Here is a 17445-nt window from a genome sequence, read left to right on the forward strand (position 1 = left end):
ACCTGCGTGAAGCTTCGTCCTTTGTTGCGTGTGGGGGAAATCGCCTGGGTGGATTCTCTTCTCTCCCAGACGATTTTGCGTTGCCAGCGTATCTCAATCTAACACCGCCGAGTCGACTCGCTCCACCGAGCCATGAATCGGCTGAGAGGGCGAGGGGCATGGATTCTAGGTTCGGCAGCTATGCCTCATCTGAAGAAGAGAGCCCAGAACTCATTGGTCGCTATCCAAGACTCCTATCTCTCCACCAAGGTGATTGCTCCTTTCCCTCTTCTTCTGTAAAAAAAAGTTCATTTTTTTGTTTGTTTGTATTAAAATAGACGAGTTTTGATTCAATTCATATCGATTTTTGAAGAATTTGGTTTTAGGGCATAATCATAACTATCATCTTGTTAATGGGCTTTCGTTATCATTGTTTCATTAGGATTTGCTCGAGAGGCAGAGGGTCGTGTTTACAGTTGCAACTTCTGTTGCATCTGTTGCTACCGCTTGGATTGGTAAGTTTGCTATAGTTTATACTTTGCATCTCTCCCTTGCTGTACTTTCTGAATTGGGGATGTACTTCTATGATAACTGATCTTCCGATTAACAAAGTTCACTACTTTGAGCTTTGTTTTTTTTTTTTTTGTGTTGTACTGAGCGTTGCAAGAGTATCTTATTGTTGTATTTGTTTCTGTTCACACCGAGCTGGCCTTTATAACTGACCCATTGGATGATGAATGATTTGATTGATTGTGCAGGTTATTCATTACGACACTACAATGAAACTAGGATCGATCAGAGGCTGGAATCGATTGAGAATGCGGTTAGTGTCTATCATCAAAGAAGATACTTGACTCTAATCTTATCTTGCTTGTTAGTTGTTAATTGGAAACTATGAGAGTGATATATATCTATGTATTACATTCATGCATCGGAGTTAGCTGCTTGTATATTTGGATTCCTGTAGCTTCTCTTCTGTGGAAACTCTTGAAAAATGACTTATTGCTGCTTATACCTCTGTGGTTAACAAATCCCTAGTTGCTCTATAAATTTCAACTGATTGTCGTCACTTGAAACTTTTGTTTTCTTTCCACGGCAGATGAAACACACCCATGAATTGGAACGAGGAGAACTCAAGGAGCTTGTTGATCCAGTGGGTTCCAGATTCACTTCAACAATTGCCACCGCTGGAACCACTTTGATCATCGGGTTTGTTGTTTTCACCAATAAAAAAAAGACACTTCTTAGGCTCACAACAACAAGTTCTGTGCTTATTTAATAGTTTGACCTTCTTTTTTTTTCCGTCTTCCAGGTATGGGTTGGGGTGGCGCGGAGGGATATGGTATGCAAACAGGAAGTTTAAAAGAGAACAAATGAGATTGGCTGGTCAGTTAAAACCGAGGGAGTGGAAGTTGTTATTAGGGAGGATAAAACCCCGAGCTTGGCCTACCTCAAGGCTCCTCAGACGACCGTTCCCAAGGCAGACCACAGAAAATGCTTTGAAGACACCACCTGAGAATCCTGCTTGAATATTCAGAAAACTTGTGGGAGGAGGAGAAACAATTCAAAAGCAATAGCTAATCGAAACAAAAGAACGATTATTTTTCTTTTTACACTCTCTCTGTAGATTCTTGACATTAATCTAAAGTCTACACATCGGTTTTGTCATGAAGCCAAAAGGCTGTTCCTCTTTGTTCCTTGTAATTGATCAAGTTCAGATACTGTGTGCATTTTTTTATCTTCTTCTTGTATAACCACGTTTGATTTTGGCTGGAAGAGCTAGAAAACGGGCAAACTCTAGTCCGTATTGGGCTACAAAGGCCCAATAAATATTTAGTGATAGCCCAAAGTTAAACTAACCGGATATAACCGACCTCGATTAAATACCCGACCCGATGCTGATTGATTCTCTTCTTCGACATTGGGTGTATTGTATATAGTAATAGTATAATTCAAGCTGCTTGTTTTCTGGATCTTCGACCTGAACCGAATCGGTGCTTGTTCGCCATTTATCTCTGGAGCTAATCTTCTCAGTCGAGACGATACTCTACACTTGTGGTCTGTGACAATTCAATCGGTGCGTATTTTTCTTATAGTGCTTCGTTGTTTGCTTCATAGTGAAATTCGTAGTCATTTGTGGTCGAATATTAGTGTAATCGGAGAAGAGAGAAGATGAGCATTGTACCTAAGGAAACGATTGAGGTTACAGCACAGAGTATTGGGATCACTAACTTATCACCCGAGGCTGCACTTATGCTTGCTCCTGATGTTGAGTACCGTGTTCGTGAGATCATGCAGGTAGCTTACCCCTTTTTATCTATTTCTAGTCATCTCTTTGTTGTTCTTTGAGGTGAAGGAATCAGGTCCTCATCTTTTTTATTTTATTTTTGGATGTCTTTGCAGGAAGCTATCAAGAGCATGCGTCACTCAAAGAGAACGACTTTGACAGCTTCGGATGTTGATGGTGCTCTCAACTTAAGGAGCCTTGAGGTACTAACTGGAGACCACCCATCTACAAGTTTTGGTAGTGCATTATCATTACAATGTTTGATAGCTTCCCTTTGATGATATTGAATATTTTATTTACTGGAGCTATCTAGTAGTAGTGAGAATGATCTATGGTATCTGGTTTTGAGGTTTGACCACCTTCCTGTTGCATCTAGCACCGTCAGTTAAAAGTTGCTTTCAAATATTTTTATCTAGAGCAGTTAACTGATTCAGATGCATTTATCTGAGAGTGATCATATTTTATTGCAGCCGACATATGGCTTTGCATCAGGAGGACCGTTTCGTTTTAGAAAAGCTGTTGGGCATCAGGATTTGTTCTACACTGATGACAGAGAGGTGGATTTCAAAGATGTAAGATCTTGGGATTATATATACATCTTTTGTTTCAGTTAAAGCCTTCATTATATTATTCTAATATTTTCAAGAAACGTCATGATTCTAGGTGATTGGAGCCCCACTACCGAAAGCTCCCCTTGATACTGAACTTGTCTGTCACTGGCTGGCTATTGAAGGAGTGCAGCCAGCTATCCCAGAAAATGCTCCTTTAGAAGGTTTGCCTCTCAATTTTATGTCCTGGGTTGGAGTTGTAAAGCCATTAGCTAAATTGATTGACAGGAAACTATTACTAGTAATGTACAGTGACGTTTAAGTGGTGAATTAACTTCTTTCTGGTCCTTGTTTATCCCCATCGTGAATATAATTCCACTTGTTTATGGTGTTTGTAGTCATCAGAGCACCTGCAGATAACAAAATATATGAGCAAAAGGATGGACCTCTAATTGACGTTAGGCCACCAGTTAAACATGTACTATCTAGGGAACTTCAGGTATATGCTGCAGACTATATATCACAGTGACGTATCTGACATGCATAAGACTTATCTGTTATTTTCTCTTTACAGTTATACTTCCAAAAGATTGCTGAAATTACAATGAGCAAGTCAAGTCCTGCTCTGTTTAAAGAGGCATTAGTGAGCTTGGCCTCAGACTCAGGACTTCATCCTTTAGTTCCATATTTTACAAATTTCATTGCTGATGAGGTAACATAATGCACCATCGAGGAATCTTAAAAAGAAATAATGCACGCAATTACTTGATGTATATTATAATAGTTATTTTCTCACTGTGCAGGTATCACGTGGTTTAAATGACTTCCAAATCCTGTTTAATCTAATGCACGTTGTTAGAAGTCTTCTACAGAATCCCCATATACACATAGAACCTTATGTGATTTGCTTTCTGGATTATCTCTTACAACTTCCAAGAATAATCGTAGAATCATGTAACTACATCTTTTTTAGGTTTTTGCTGTGGGTTCCTTCAAATTGCAATTTAGGCAACTCTGTACTATGCATATAACACGGTTAGGTGTAGTCAGGTAGTGTTGTTCTGACTTGGAGAACGCTGTGGAATTGCAAATGACAAAAAAGTTCTCCATAGAGCTGTATTGAGATAATTTCATATTCGCTTGGGATTATGTTCAAAATAAGTTGTTTTCACGGCGTTGTTTCCTAACCATGGAGCTAAGTGAAAATTTTCTTTTGGTGACAGCTGCACCAGTTGATGCCATCTGTTGTAACATGCCTTGTATCGAGAAAGCTTGGAAACAGATTTGCCGATAACCATTGGGAGCTTCGAGATTTTACAGCGAAGCTAGTTTCACTGATATGTAAAAGGTTCGTTCTTTCCCTTTCATTATGGGGATCATCTTACTGAACGTGATTTCTTACTAAATAATGAAATTTTATATGGAGCAATTGTATGCAATATGGTGAGATAATAGTATCCATATATATGGTCCACTAAGTTTATATTTGCTGGTCTCTTGCTATTGGCATCTGGTATTTCCCGCTTGAGCTGAAAAATCAAATGGGAAGAGATCTGAATTAAGAGCAATAAATAATAACTTACTAAAGTTTTCTTCACTATTAAGAAGGATTTTGTCATTCTCTGCGAAATCTGTTTTACTCATCTCACCTTAATATTCTCCTAAAATCATAAATCTTGTGGTTTGAATAAAATGTTCCAGGTTTGGAAACACTTACCATACACTTCAGTCTCGTCTTTCGAAAACTCTAGGCAATGCACTTTTGGACCCAAAGAAAGCTTTGACTCAGCACTATGGTGCAATTCAAGGATTAACGGCTTTGGGGCACAATGTTGTAAGTACTTCCTCTACTCTTCTGATGATACATTCAGATATTATTTCTATATTTGTTAGCTCCATCACGACTCATTTTACTGCTATCACTTTGCTATTTTCATTTTTTCTATTAGTTCTATAAGTTTCCCCGGAATCAGTGTTACTCCTCCATGAAAATGATTGTCACCTGTGTCACAAAAAAAAAACTGAATCTCAGTACTCCTCCGATGTTAGCTGAATGTCATTTTATTGTGTAGGTACGCCTTCTTATTCTGTCAAATCTCGAACCGTATCTAAGTCTTCTCGAACCAGAATTGGATTGTGAGAAGCAAAAGAACCAAATGAAGAGCTATGAAGCTTGGCGTGTGTATGGGGCCTTGCTGGTTAGTCTTAGCCTCTTAGTCATCGTCTAAAATTGCATACAAAATCTCAGTAGTTTTATATATGGACAATCCTTAAAGAGACTTGCGAATTTTTTTTTCCCAGCGTGCTGCAGGCTTGTGTATACATGATCGGCTTAAAGTCTTCCCAAATTTACCATCCCCTTCGCCAAGTTTACTCCATAAGGGAAAGGGAAAAATAATCAGTGCTGAGACACGTAAGTTGCTGCACCAACCAATTTACTTTCTGTGCATTATATGGTTGTTGGTGCGTCAGACACATACCTAGAGACTAATAGTTGGCTCAATAACGTTCCTATATGGCTCGGTGATAACAATTGTTTCGACTACCATCATTTTATTCTCCTCTTAGGCTTTTAATGAATATGTCAGGTAAGCGGAAGCTAAGTGCTGATTCTTCACAAAACCAGTTACCCCATAAAAGATTGATGACAACTACAGATGGGTTACGACCGCAAGATCACACCGGTCCAGCTCCAATGCATGTAGATAAACCGATGGGAAAGAAAGGTAACGAATCTGAAAGCAGACACCAAAATGAGAAAGAAAGGGGAAAGGGCCGGGTTATTACCATGAAAGCAATCCTTGGTCAGATTTGGAAAGATGACCTTGATTCTGGACGGCTCTTGGTGAAACTGCACCAACTCTATGATGATAGGATTCTTCCTTTTATCCCTTCTACAGAAATGTCAGTATTCCTCTAATCATTAAGAGGTGCGTTTGCATTTTCATTTGTGTATTATAAAGTTTGAGAGCAACTATATTAGATTTTGGAACTTAAAGAAACTATTGGAGCTAATTTGAGCAAATTATCGTAGGGGATAAACCGCCTCCTCCAGAGGCCCAGCAGATAAGAGCCCTACCTGAAACTCCAGCTCACATCGAGTGTCGGAAGTTTTCAAATCTATATGTAGTCATGTAATAGGGGTTGTGAGAGAAAATGTGGTGATGACACCTAAGCATAGTAAGCAATGTTACAACTTAAAGAAAACTCCTCAATTAATATATATATATATATATATATAGGAGATATGTGAAGTTGTATTTGAAGTATGAGAGTGTAGATGTTCTGCAAAAAGAGAACCTCTCACCTTCTTCACTAAATGGAGTTTTCCTTTTTGTTTTTGATAGGGGAAGTTGAGTTTTAGATAAAATATAATCTGGAAACCACAAAACTGAAAAGAAATAATGCATGAATTTAAGGTCACAGTAAGTTATGAGGTAACTTCAACAAAAACACACTAGAACATAAGATAATCTGCAATGTCGGACGACCAGAAGAAAACCTAAGATTTAACAAACCTGAAAAGAAATTATGCATGAATTTTAAGGTCACAGGAAGTTGTGAAGTCTCTTGGCTGATGTCAAAGTGTTCGATAGGAGCATGTCTGATTCCAGTAGTCCCTCGCTACCAACATCAGTTATGATAGCTGATGCAACTTCGCAAGCCTCCTCATAGCAAATGTCGCCGACCCATCGAAAGCCATAACGAGCATTTCGGTCCTGCAGTTCATAGTTTATATGAATGTCTCATAATTGTGACTTAAATCAATATGAGTGCATTTTCGACGAAAAAAGCTTACTCGAACATAACTAATCCCAACATCGACGATGACTGCTCCCGGTTTTATCCAGCTTCCTCTGACCATGTTTGGTTTACCAACGGCAGAGATTATGATGTCAGCTTGTCTTGTAATGTCTTGAGGGTTCTTGGTTTTTGAATGGATAATGGTAACAGTTGCATCTTCTCTCTATAGCCATAGACAAAATAATCAAAAAGACCATATCCAAAACTATCATTTCAAAAAGGGCAATAATATTGTATTACCTGCAGTAATAGAGCAGCTGGCATACCAAAAGTGTTACTCCTGCCGATAACAACAGCTCTCTTTCCTTTGATCTCAATGTTGTTCCGGTGTAACAGCTCGATGCATGCTTTTGGAGTCTGTGGAAGGAAAAAGGGTTCCCTTCCGCGCATAGCAAGCAGTCCAATATTTAATGGATGAAATCCCTTGATGTCTTTCTCTATACTAACCGCATTTAATATCTTGTGCTCATCCATATGCTGCGCGGTATACATATAATTAAAACCCATATCACTATACTTCTCTACTAATGTGAATGGTCGAGAGAGCAATATATACCGTTGGTAGAGGCAACTCAACAAGGATGCCATGGACACAAGGATCATCGTTGAAGCTTGAGACACATTCCAACGTCTTCTCTTCTGTCGTATCTTCGGCTAGATGAACTACAAATGATCTGATGCCAACAAATCCACAAGATACCCAATAAGATTTGGAGAGTTTTGTGTCCCCAACATGGAGTACTGCTAATCCAGGAACCATGCCAATTGATTCCTTCATTCTTGAGACTTCCGTTCTGATCTCATGTAGGATGTCTACTGCAACCTTCCCTTTATCAATTACCATAGCTGCATCAGCTGAACATAAAAGAAAAAAAAAGGAAATCTTATTAGGATAATTGAAATGTGTGCTAATTAAAAAGAAAAGTGTTAAAAGTTCTTACAAGAGGAGCCACGGGCGGACACAGCTGTCCTTAAGCAGAGATGGCGGGGGATGATGGCTCCTTTTTGGATGAGAACCGACGGCGTGAAGGAGGTACAACCCATCAACGATCTCATGATATTGGCTTCCATCAGCTTTAGGGTTTAACAAAAACAATAAAATAGAACTTTCCATATATTTATCTCCAATTTATAAAGGGCACTAATTTCTTAGCTTCTAAAAAAGCTGCCACATCAACTAAAATATATCACAACCAATCAAATTGCCATATCATCTTAATTAAACATGTTATCTTACTTAGGAAAAATCAGTCAAATCTCAATTACACTATTTTCCCCAACGCCGCCAAACACAGCAATTTATAGAATGGCTTACAAGCAAGGTAGGTTGGCTTTCTGTCTTTGTTTGCGAGGCAAGGTAGGTTCTGAATAGTTAGCTATATTATATTATCTTGTGTCGCAAGTAAAAATATCTGCTGGAGTCTACTTTATTGGCAGATTAGGATTTTTTTTGTTTTTACTTTTTGACGGCGAAGATGATAAACTTGTAGACGATGGTTAACAGAGTCCTCAAGAGTTAGGGTTTTATTCGAGAAGATTCATATATATGTGCAATTGTTTGGTGAATGACGACTATTGAATTTAGCTTAGACTGATCATGGGCAAAGTCGAATAAAACATTTGTTTCTGGTATCTAATTGTTTGAAAAAAATTATATAAACATAAGTATTCAAATTCATAATTTTTTTTTGTTTATTAAAATTCTTAATAAATGGTTATATGACCCAAAATTTCAGGAATGGTTATAGACTTATATAGACAAACCATTTACCCTCAAGAGCAGCTTTTAAACGTACTTTCTCATATATTTTTGGTATGCTAGAAATTTTGAGATTGCATTAAAACCTATGAAGATCTTTGACTTGGTTGGAACATGCATTCGGGAATATGTTGTGCATACATCATTTTAGCAAAAAAAAAAAAAAAATCTTCTGCATGGAACGTAAAAAACAAATTGTCTTAAAGAACTAGCTAAATGGAAACGAGGTTCCAAATTAAAGGTGATAATTCTAATCTTTACAACTTCTCTTAAGTGTTGCAGTATATTGAGATTCAATTTCTCACGAGATTTTACCTATCGATTGCAAAGGAAAGGGATCGGTCATCAACCCCTGGTACACTGCTGGATGAGTTGCGGGAAGTATATAAACGCGAATTAGAAAATTTATATTGAGGAGCTCCGTAGCATCCTTGGATCCTCCAGCAGACGATCTTCTTCGGAGAGATTCGTACTGGTAAAGTGGTCTCTCTTCATTTATGTTTCGGGTCTCTGATTTCGATTTCACCCTTTGTGTTTTGAGGGTTTGCCTCTCTTTTTTCTTTGATTAGGGACCGACCGATCGACCAAGGCTTTTCGAGCAAACAGGTTTTTGTATTTGATTTTCTAGTTTTTTTATATTTATGGTTCTATGGTAAGAACAGAGCTCAAGTTTCTTTTTGATTCTCGACCGCTTAATGATTTGATTGGCGTGGTAATATTTGCATGTGAGTTTTAATTACCTAGTGTTGAATGGAAGTGAGCTTATCTATGTGGATGGGCTGTGTATAGTTTCTGAAATATTATATGAAATTTGTCAGCTTTTATGCTGACATGAAAGGCTTATTTCTAATACTTCATTTCTAGAAAGGATGGTAATGTTTTGGATGGAGGTGATGCTAACTATGTTTTAGAAACTCTGAAGTGATTTTTGCTGAAAGTTTTTTTGCTTTATATATGCTGATATGAACTCATTTTTAACATTTCATTTGTGTAAAGAAAGGTTGTGCTGGATACAACTGACTTTAGCTTCTCTGCGGTATAGTAATAATTCAGTTACATTTCTATTAGCTTTATATCAGATCTGGAAATAGCTGCAAGTTAGCTTGGGTATTGCAGTCTGGGTGGATAGCTTGTGTTTTTTTAAAAAAAAAAAATCAAGTGTTAGTAGGAACTGTTTGTGTGCTTTAGGTTTTGGTGTGATTATAAAAATCAGTTCTGGACTTGCTTCTACTTTGTTCCTTCTCCGAGTTTGATATCTTGAATCATTGGAAAGGCTCCATAAAAAATTTGGTCATAGAATCTTTGTTGAGAACAATATGTTTAGTTTAAGTGTGTGCTTCTGACGTTTTGAATCTTAGTGAATTCAGTTTTTAATTGTCAAGAACTTTCTCTTCTTTCAGAAATGGACTACGACAATAAAGGATGCCAAAGCCCACCCGAAGGTCCAAAGCTATGCATCAACAACAGCGGTTTCTTCGGAAGCGACGCCACAATGAACATGTGTTCCAAGTGTCACAAAACTATCTTGTTTCAACAGGAACAGGGTGCTAAGCTTGCATCTGCACTGTCTGGATCACCCAGCAACGTCCTAAAGGAAACCTTCACTGCTGCGTTGGTTGATGCTGAAACCAAAACCACCGAGCCAATAGCTGTCTCTGTACAGCCATCCTCTGTCTTCGAAGAGGTAGTAGCACCAGAAGAAGCTGCAGCAAAACCAAAGGAAGGACCAAGCCGATGTACTACTTGCAACAAACGGGTTGGTTTATGAGGTACGTGGTGATAAATCATTGTTCTGCGCTTGGATAGACTAAACTACCATCTGATTTGTGATCCATATAAAACTCAATTCACATCCGTGCCAATGTCCTCAGGTCAACTCTTTAGTGAATCTTCCTGGCCTTGATGGACATCGAGCATCTCGAGTCTACCTGTAATGGTTTGAGTTGTATTGAACCGAGTAAACATTGAGGTAATTGCAGATATTTTCCTTCATGTATTTGCTTATTGTTTGTTACAAGGATACATCTTGGTTGTTCTCTGCATCGAGTACAAGGTTAGAGCGACAGTATCTGGTTTCTGGTCTGTGTTACTTTGGACTACGCAAACGGTCCTCAACACTACAAGACTTGTCTGTAGATAGAAAGAGGACAAGAAAATAAACAAAAAAAGTTTGGGAGGCGTTCTCTTACATCAACTAAATAATATTGAATGTGATAAATAATTAAACACCTAGGCTACATAAACAACTATGACCACTAGTTCTGCAATCAAATCGATTGGCTATCTAGTTCTGTAAAAGCTTTGGATGATACAAACACTATAGCCAACGTGCTTCAACAAGGGAGGTTCACTTCAGGCATGACCAAGAATGTTGCAGTGGAAAGAGAAAGATGACCCTCATTCAACGATCTCCCCTTCCTCTAGTCCATCAGTGTTCAAATCAGTAGAAGTAGCTAGACTTTGGAGATTGCAGTTATCATCAGAATCAAACCCCTTTGCAAACTCACATTCAAAGTTGAAGTAATCACCAGGGTTCAACTCCGGGAAGAGATCAGAGTATGTGTCTATTAACCCTTGCTCAAACTCCAGCTCCATGTCATCATCAGGATGTGCATTTTTGCTAACCCCACCCTCACCCTTGCTGCCCTCTGAGCGGTTATAGTTTATTTGTTTGATAAGATCAAGAACCTCTGGCTCAAAGGAGTCAATGTCGTCTCCTTCTTCTTCTATTTCCTCTTCTCGTGTGGTTGCACCTTCTGCCTGGCTATAGTACTTAGGCTCCGGTGTCGTTTTCTCACGGTCAAAGTCTCTGATAACTTCAAAGTCATAGGTGTGCGAAGGAAGATAAACATGGATCACCGGGTACTCTAAGATAGTTACTTGAGCAAGCTGTTGCCTCAAAGAAGCCTTGATGTCCAGCTCCTTGTAAGGAACCTTTACACCCTGCAACCAAGGGGAGAAAAAGTTTAAAATGGTGGTAAGAAAAGATTTAACACAACAATGCAATATGTGGTAATATCAAAAACCTTGGGGTACTTGCGAATAAAAAGCTTGAGGGAATCAAGATCCACGTCACAAAAAGGCTTGAGCTTGTGAATCCAAGGGCCTGGCTTAAGATGATTCTCTATCACAGAGCAGAGGCTTGTATCTTCACCAACACTGTGATGGATTGTTAAAGCATTAATAGTGAAACAAATACGAAACTTTCAAGACGAAGAGGATACTAACCCATGATCAACAAGAACCACATCTGTAGAGTGAAACCGCCACTCAACTGTCCAATGAATGCACTTTCTCCTAAAAGTATAAGAACCAGATTGGTTCAAAAACTAAGCAGTCAATCAAAAAGCTACAATCTTAAGAGAATACAAAATCATTACCGGTTATCGTAACGAGTCTGGTTCTTATCCCTCTTCAACATCCCACTAGGGAGAAGCCACAGCTTAGTTCCGCGGTCAGCAGCAGACTTAAGGCTCCGAAGATCAAAGGGTAACTTAAAGTAAGGGTTCTTAGCATAAAGAAACCTAAAGTTAGGGTTGTTTTTACATAACTGTTGTCTCCTTCTCAGAGCAGACTCCGCCACTCTCTTCGTCTCCTCCAGCATATTGTAGTCTATGCATTTAAAAATCAAAACTTTCACTAACAATCAAAATAGTAAACTTTGAATGTGATTATTACCAGAGAGGAGGAGATTGTCGTCGAACTTGGAGAGGGGAACGAAGTCGGTGAGTTTCCTTTTTCCGGTACAACCTGTTCGCTTCTTGTGAGCTTTGACACAGGGAAGGCCGCACGATCGAATTGAACATCCTGGGCATTTGTACTTCCATGGATTCGACTTGCACTCCCCGCAGACTTTGTCGTCATCCGTTGGTTTTTGTGCGGATTCGACGTTGTTCATCGTAAAAAAGGTTCGGTTTTTTTATTTTATTTTTGAGGTGGGAGAGGATTTGTCTCAAACTGAGTCAACTTCTTTAGGGTTTATTATCTTATCTGAGAGAAGATGTATGTTTTCAAAATTACATTTTAGTCCCTATATTTATAATTTCTTACGAAATACATCCCACACCTTTTAGAATTAATACTTGATCCAGATAAGTTGGATTTACACTTTAGATTTTTGGTTATATAAATTTATTTATTTTTAAATAGATTTTAAATTATATGTAAAAATTAAGATACAATGAATAATTTTTTATTTAATCTTTAATTTAATAATATTTATGTATATATTTCAAATTATAATCTTGGAACTATTTTTATTTTGGTTACTTTGTTAGATATATAATTTTCAAAACATAAATCTAAATAACATTCCTAAAATTTGTAATATTAAAAAGAAATATATTTATAAATTTTCAATATTAAATAGAAATATATGAGTTATTAATATATTTTCATAATTATGTCAAAATAAATATATATAGAAAGTTAATATTAATGATGATATATGAATTTATAACCATTGTCATATTTAAAAAGTCTTACCAAAATTATAAATTTATATAAGGAAAATTGCACATTTCATAATTAAATTAATGTCATATCATATTTTTTTGTAAGTCATGTCATTTTTTTGTTGAAGTTAAATGTGATGATGTCATGAGTCAAATTATTTCACAAATAATATATAGAGGATAACCGAATCATGTCAATCGAAACTGGATTGTTTTTATGCTATGTGTCAAGTCAATTAAGTTTGAAATATTTAGAGAAAATAAAAACTACTGTGAACTTTGGGTAGAATTGTAGAAATTCAAGTTTTGGAGAAGAAAAGCTTTGCTCAATGAGGTAGATTGATTCTGATTGTATGTCATGACTACGTGGACGGACCTACATACATCTCATTGTTAATCGACACCACAGAACAAAAAAATCTCAAGAATGTTATTGTTTGCTTGACTGCCCACGGTAATAAAGTTTGAGTTAGCGCTTGATACTTGGTAGGGAGTAGTTGTAAGAGCAAAATTTGAGCAATTACTTCTCTTATCAGAAAAAAAACTTTTAACAGTACTGTAAGAGCTCGCACATTAATGGAGTTAGGTAGAATATTCAATTATGGATTATGTTATATCTTCAAAAAGACTTTTCACAATTAAACCAAAGTCAATTGACGATATAGCCAAAAAAAAGGACTACCATGAACGTTAGGTAACAAGGGAATGTTGATTGGTTGAAGCATTGTAGGAATCCAAAATCAGTGAGGTAGAAGTTCAAGCTTGCACTTGCTAGGAAGCTGTAAGAGCAAACATTGAAGACAGAAAAAAAAATATGAAGTCTGCGCTACTATTCTGGTCCCATTTCTCACTACTACTTGTCTTGATTCTTGCTTCAGCTAATCTCACCACTTCGATATCTTCTTGTCGAAGCCACTGCAGAAACATCTCGATACCCTATCCTTTCTGGATCGGAAAGGGTTGCTACCTCAACGAATAGTTTACAATTCAATACAACAATTCCACTTTCAGAGACCGTGTACCCTATCTACCAAAGATTAACAAAGAAGTTGTGAACATCTCTCTGCCGGAACCAACTAGTAGTGATGGCGATAATTATGGGTCACTTCGCATCAAAACCAACATAACTTCCATGGGATGTTCCAATACCAACGATGAAATAAAGTTTGGTGAGCCTTTGAATTTTACTGGCTCCCCGTTTACCATTGGCCGTTCCAACACCTTCCTAGCTATTGGCTGCAACTACAAGGCCACCTTGACACATCTTGAGCCCACATTGGTGGGATGCATCTTGACTTGTGAACCAAAAAAGATCAGTCATGATACAAGCTGCCGTGGTAACAAATGCTGCCAAGCAGACCCACCTAGTGGGATTGGACAGATAGTCGGTATCAGTATGGAGGAATTTTTGAGTAACATAACAAGAGAGAGAAAGTGTCGAGTGGCTTTCTTAACAGACGAAACTCAAGACCGACCAGCACCGATGGCCAAATTTACTGATCCGCAATGGTTTTATGATAGGCAATATGTTATACTTAAATTAAGGTGGGCCATTCAGAAGACAAATCTCTCTTTTACCAGCTCCTTCGGCTGCGCAGATCATGAAATGGGGGACTACATCGATAGCATTAATCATTGCGGATGCTCGAATACAGATGATCGGAGCAGCAATGTAGGATGCACATGTATAATGGTTATACAGGTAACCCATATCTTATGGGTGGATGTAAAGGTTAGTAATTATTTCTTCTTTTCCCTATGTAATGTAAATATCATGTCAGCCTAACAAGTCCTATATGGATGGTAGCATAAGCAAATCATAATGAATGAAAACAACCAAGTAACACCTATATTATATATATATCAGAGATCTTTGGTATCTGATTACACTTCCATGACGTTATTCATCTAGATATGGATGAGTGCCAACTCGAGGAAGATAATTATTGCAGACAACAAGGAGGCACTTGTGTGAATACTCCAGGAGACTACAAGTGCGTAGTCAAGAAAAACAAGACTGTGCTAATTACTATAGGTAAAGTCATCATCCAATTTATATCCAAATTGATACATCATCTATTGTATATTTTCTGTTGTTATCTGAGTGGTACACAAATTAAGTACGCTTTTCAAAATTTCTTGTGGGTTTCCAGCACTATGTACAGGTTTTGGTGTGCTGATCATTTCCGGTATAACTTTGTGGTCATACAAATTTATTAAAAAGCAAAGGAAGATCAACCTCAAAAAAAGTTGTTCAAATGTAATGGAGGTTTTTAATTGAAACAACCGTTGACACCAACTGAAGGCAGCATCGAGAAGACAAAAGTATTCACCTCGAAAGAGCTAGAGAAAGCTACTGAAAATTTCAGTTCAACTAGAGTCCTTGGACAAGGTGGCCAGGGTACCGTGTATAAAGGAATGCTAGTAGATGGTAGAATCGTAGCTGTGAAAAAATCTACAGTTGTGGATGAAGACAAGCTTGAAGAGTTCATTAACGAAGTCGTAATTCTATAGCAGATCAACCACAGAAACATCGAGAAACTCATAGGTTGTTGCCTTGAGACAGAAGTGCCTCTTCTAGTTTATGAGTTTATTTCTAATGGTAATCTTTTCGAGCATCTTCATGGTGAGTTTGATGAGTCTGCGATGACTACTTGGGAAATGCGTTTGCGCATTGTCATAGATATTGCTGGAGCCCTTTCATATCTCCACTCAGCAGCAGCATCACCAATTTTTCATAGAGATGTCAAATCCACAAACATAATGTTGGACGAAGAATATCGAGCTAAAGTGGCTGATTTTGGCACTTCAAGATCGGTAACGGTTGATCATACCCACCATACAACTGTAGTTTCAGGTACAGTTGGGTATGTGGATCCGGAATACTTCCAGTCTAGCCAGTTCACCGACAAAAGTGATGTCTATAGCTTCGGAGTGGTGCTCGTGGAACTCATTACTGGAGAGATGAAACCTTGAATAAACTTAATATAAATTGTTACAAAATGAGAAACAAAACTACAGGTTCTTACCTTTGTAATCTCTTAACACTTTGAAAGCTTCTGAAAAGAGCAATTCCAACGAGAGCCATGAACTTTCCTTCTCTCGCTTTCATATCCCGATCATCTACTACTGCTAATGAATTTTTTATGTATGTTCATTCGGCTTGTGGGTCTCATCTTGTACAACGAGAGGTGTGTTAGTTTTTCAAAATTTTGAAAGATTTGTTTAATAATCATACAATCACCACATAACATTTTGATATGGTTTGGCCCCACTCTATATTACAAATCATTTCTAATAATCTTTTCACTATTCCATTTCAACCACGTTTAATTTGAACTTATATTTGGATATGCGAACAAAAAAATAAGTACACTATGACATTGATCAAATCATTTTTATTAAACCTTATATCACAAACCAAGATAGTACACTGTCCTCCCTTCTCTGTTCCAGTTTCCACGACATTCTTTCGACATACATTCCCCTATCTTTTCAAAGTAACTGTTCATCGAGAAAAGTTTGATTAACACTAGGTTTTTAGTTTCATAACCAAACCATGTTAAACGTTTAAAACTTTGACGCCTGAGTTGATGAAATATTAGAAACATAATTGTCATTCAAGAAGAGATATTGTTACAGTGACAAAAAAAAGAGATGTTGTTACGAACTCACAGCACAAGCAATACCTAACAATCAGATCTAAAAAGAAAAGAAGAGTAGGAACGACCTAATGCAAGTCGTTAATTATTTCCTCGTCAAACATGGTGACACCACGTGCACCAGATGATTTCGTTAGTAAGTCTTCTATATCAAATATACAATGATAACTCTATAATTTCTAGCTAGTGTATTAAAACATGGAATAAGCGACGTATCCTACTACGTTATATGGTTTGCATTTGTGTGCAGTTGTATTAAAATAAGAAGTACTATTATGTTTTTGTTTTTAAAATCTGCACCAAGTTGAATGATATATTATGTTTTTAAAGCACATACGTACAACAACCAGAGTGACAGGTAACATAAACAAGTCGTACTTCTCATCATCTTATTCACAAAGATAGGGTTGTCATTTTTTTTTCTTGCGATGAAACCTCGATTGAACTTAATATGAATAGTTACAAAAAGAGAAACAAAAGTCAGAGGTTATTATTATTTTATTTTTTTTGAATGAACCAGAGGTTATTCTGTGTTTCAAAAAAAATTAGAGGTTATATCCTTTGTAGACTTGTAGTCTCTGAACACTTTGAAAGCTTCTGAGAAGAGAAAAAATAGAACGAGAGCCGTGAACTTTCCTTCTCTCTAGGCTCTCGCTTTCCTCTTATCTCCGCTCCAGCTTCCACGATATTTCGACTGAATGAACTTACAGGTTCAGTCTTCACAGAGGTTTGTGTCCGGTTCGGTTCTTAAACTCCATATAATTCCGGCCTGCCTACTTTATTTATTTTACGGGCTCATTAAACCAAATAGTTTACTAAAAACTTCTGTAAACTTTTTTTTATTACTGATTTTCATTCATATTTCTCAACTTGTAGAAATGTTCGAATGATGAATTGGTTAAAGAACTGTAGAAATTTACTAACTACGGTAAACTTTGGGTGGCAAGGGAAT

The 17445-nt window shown here is 37.4% G+C and overlaps 5 protein-coding genes and 1 pseudogene across 7 annotated transcripts; 4 read left to right on the forward strand and 2 right to left on the reverse strand.

Moving 5' to 3' along the window:
- The first annotated feature begins 6 nt into the window (after positions 1–6).
- On the forward strand, positions 7–1721 carry LOC130505201 (uncharacterized). The gene is made up of 5 exons (XM_056999802.1): positions 7–249; positions 422–494; positions 738–802; positions 1079–1188; positions 1292–1721. The coding sequence occupies exons 1-5, from the start codon at positions 133–135 to the stop codon at positions 1506–1508; spliced, it is 582 nt and encodes a 193-aa protein (XP_056855782.1). The 5' UTR covers positions 7–132; the 3' UTR covers positions 1509–1721.
- Positions 1722–1895: 174 nt separating this feature from the next.
- Positions 1896–6021, forward strand: LOC108822678 (transcription initiation factor TFIID subunit 6). 3 transcript variants are annotated; one of them, XM_018595818.2, is made up of 14 exons: positions 1896–2056; positions 2131–2277; positions 2383–2469; positions 2737–2838; positions 2930–3038; positions 3213–3313; positions 3389–3526; positions 3618–3713; positions 4038–4162; positions 4516–4648; positions 4887–5012; positions 5116–5227; positions 5403–5744; positions 5849–6021. In XM_018595818.2, exons 2-13 carry the CDS (start codon positions 2152–2154, stop codon positions 5732–5734), a joined length of 1587 nt encoding a protein of 528 aa, XP_018451320.2. In that variant the 5' UTR covers positions 1896–2056; positions 2131–2151; the 3' UTR covers positions 5735–5744; positions 5849–6021. The 3 variants fall into 3 exon arrangements, with proteins under 3 accessions (XP_018451320.2, XP_056855779.1, XP_018451321.2); XM_018595819.2 differs by having other exon boundaries at positions 1898–2037; XM_056999799.1 differs by lacking the exon at positions 3618–3713.
- Positions 6022–6212: 191 nt separating this feature from the next.
- Positions 6213–7952, reverse strand: LOC108822680 (bifunctional protein FolD 4, chloroplastic-like). The gene is made up of 6 exons (XM_018595820.2): positions 7934–7952; positions 7560–7692; positions 7175–7473; positions 6859–7095; positions 6614–6781; positions 6213–6533 (listed from the first exon to the last, which is right to left on the reverse strand). Exons 2-6 carry the CDS (start codon positions 7687–7689, stop codon positions 6363–6365), a joined length of 1005 nt encoding a protein of 334 aa, XP_018451322.2. The 5' UTR covers positions 7690–7692; positions 7934–7952; the 3' UTR covers positions 6213–6362.
- A 1826-nt stretch (positions 7953–9778) lies between these two features.
- Positions 9779–10145, forward strand: LOC130505202 (zinc finger A20 and AN1 domain-containing stress-associated protein 2-like). Its single transcript, XM_056999803.1, has one exon. The coding sequence runs from the start codon at positions 9780–9782 to the stop codon at positions 10143–10145; it is 366 nt and encodes a 121-aa protein (XP_056855783.1). The 5' UTR covers position 9779.
- A 337-nt stretch (positions 10146–10482) lies between these two features.
- On the reverse strand, positions 10483–12353 carry LOC130505200 (uncharacterized). Its single transcript, XM_056999801.1, has 5 exons — positions 12056–12353; positions 11758–11989; positions 11606–11674; positions 11404–11536; positions 10483–11320 (listed from the first exon to the last, which is right to left on the reverse strand). Exons 1-5 carry the CDS (start codon positions 12273–12275, stop codon positions 10775–10777), a joined length of 1200 nt encoding a protein of 399 aa, XP_056855781.1. The 5' UTR covers positions 12276–12353; the 3' UTR covers positions 10483–10774.
- Positions 12354–13639: 1286 nt separating this feature from the next.
- LOC130505203 (wall-associated receptor kinase-like 9) lies at positions 13640–15807 on the forward strand (annotated as a pseudogene).
- The last annotated feature ends 1638 nt before the right edge of the window (positions 15808–17445 follow it).

This window comes from Raphanus sativus, unplaced genomic scaffold (assembly GCF_000801105.2).
Source record: "Raphanus sativus cultivar WK10039 unplaced genomic scaffold, ASM80110v3 Scaffold2091, whole genome shotgun sequence".
NCBI lineage: Eukaryota > Viridiplantae > Streptophyta > Magnoliopsida > Brassicales > Brassicaceae > Raphanus > Raphanus sativus.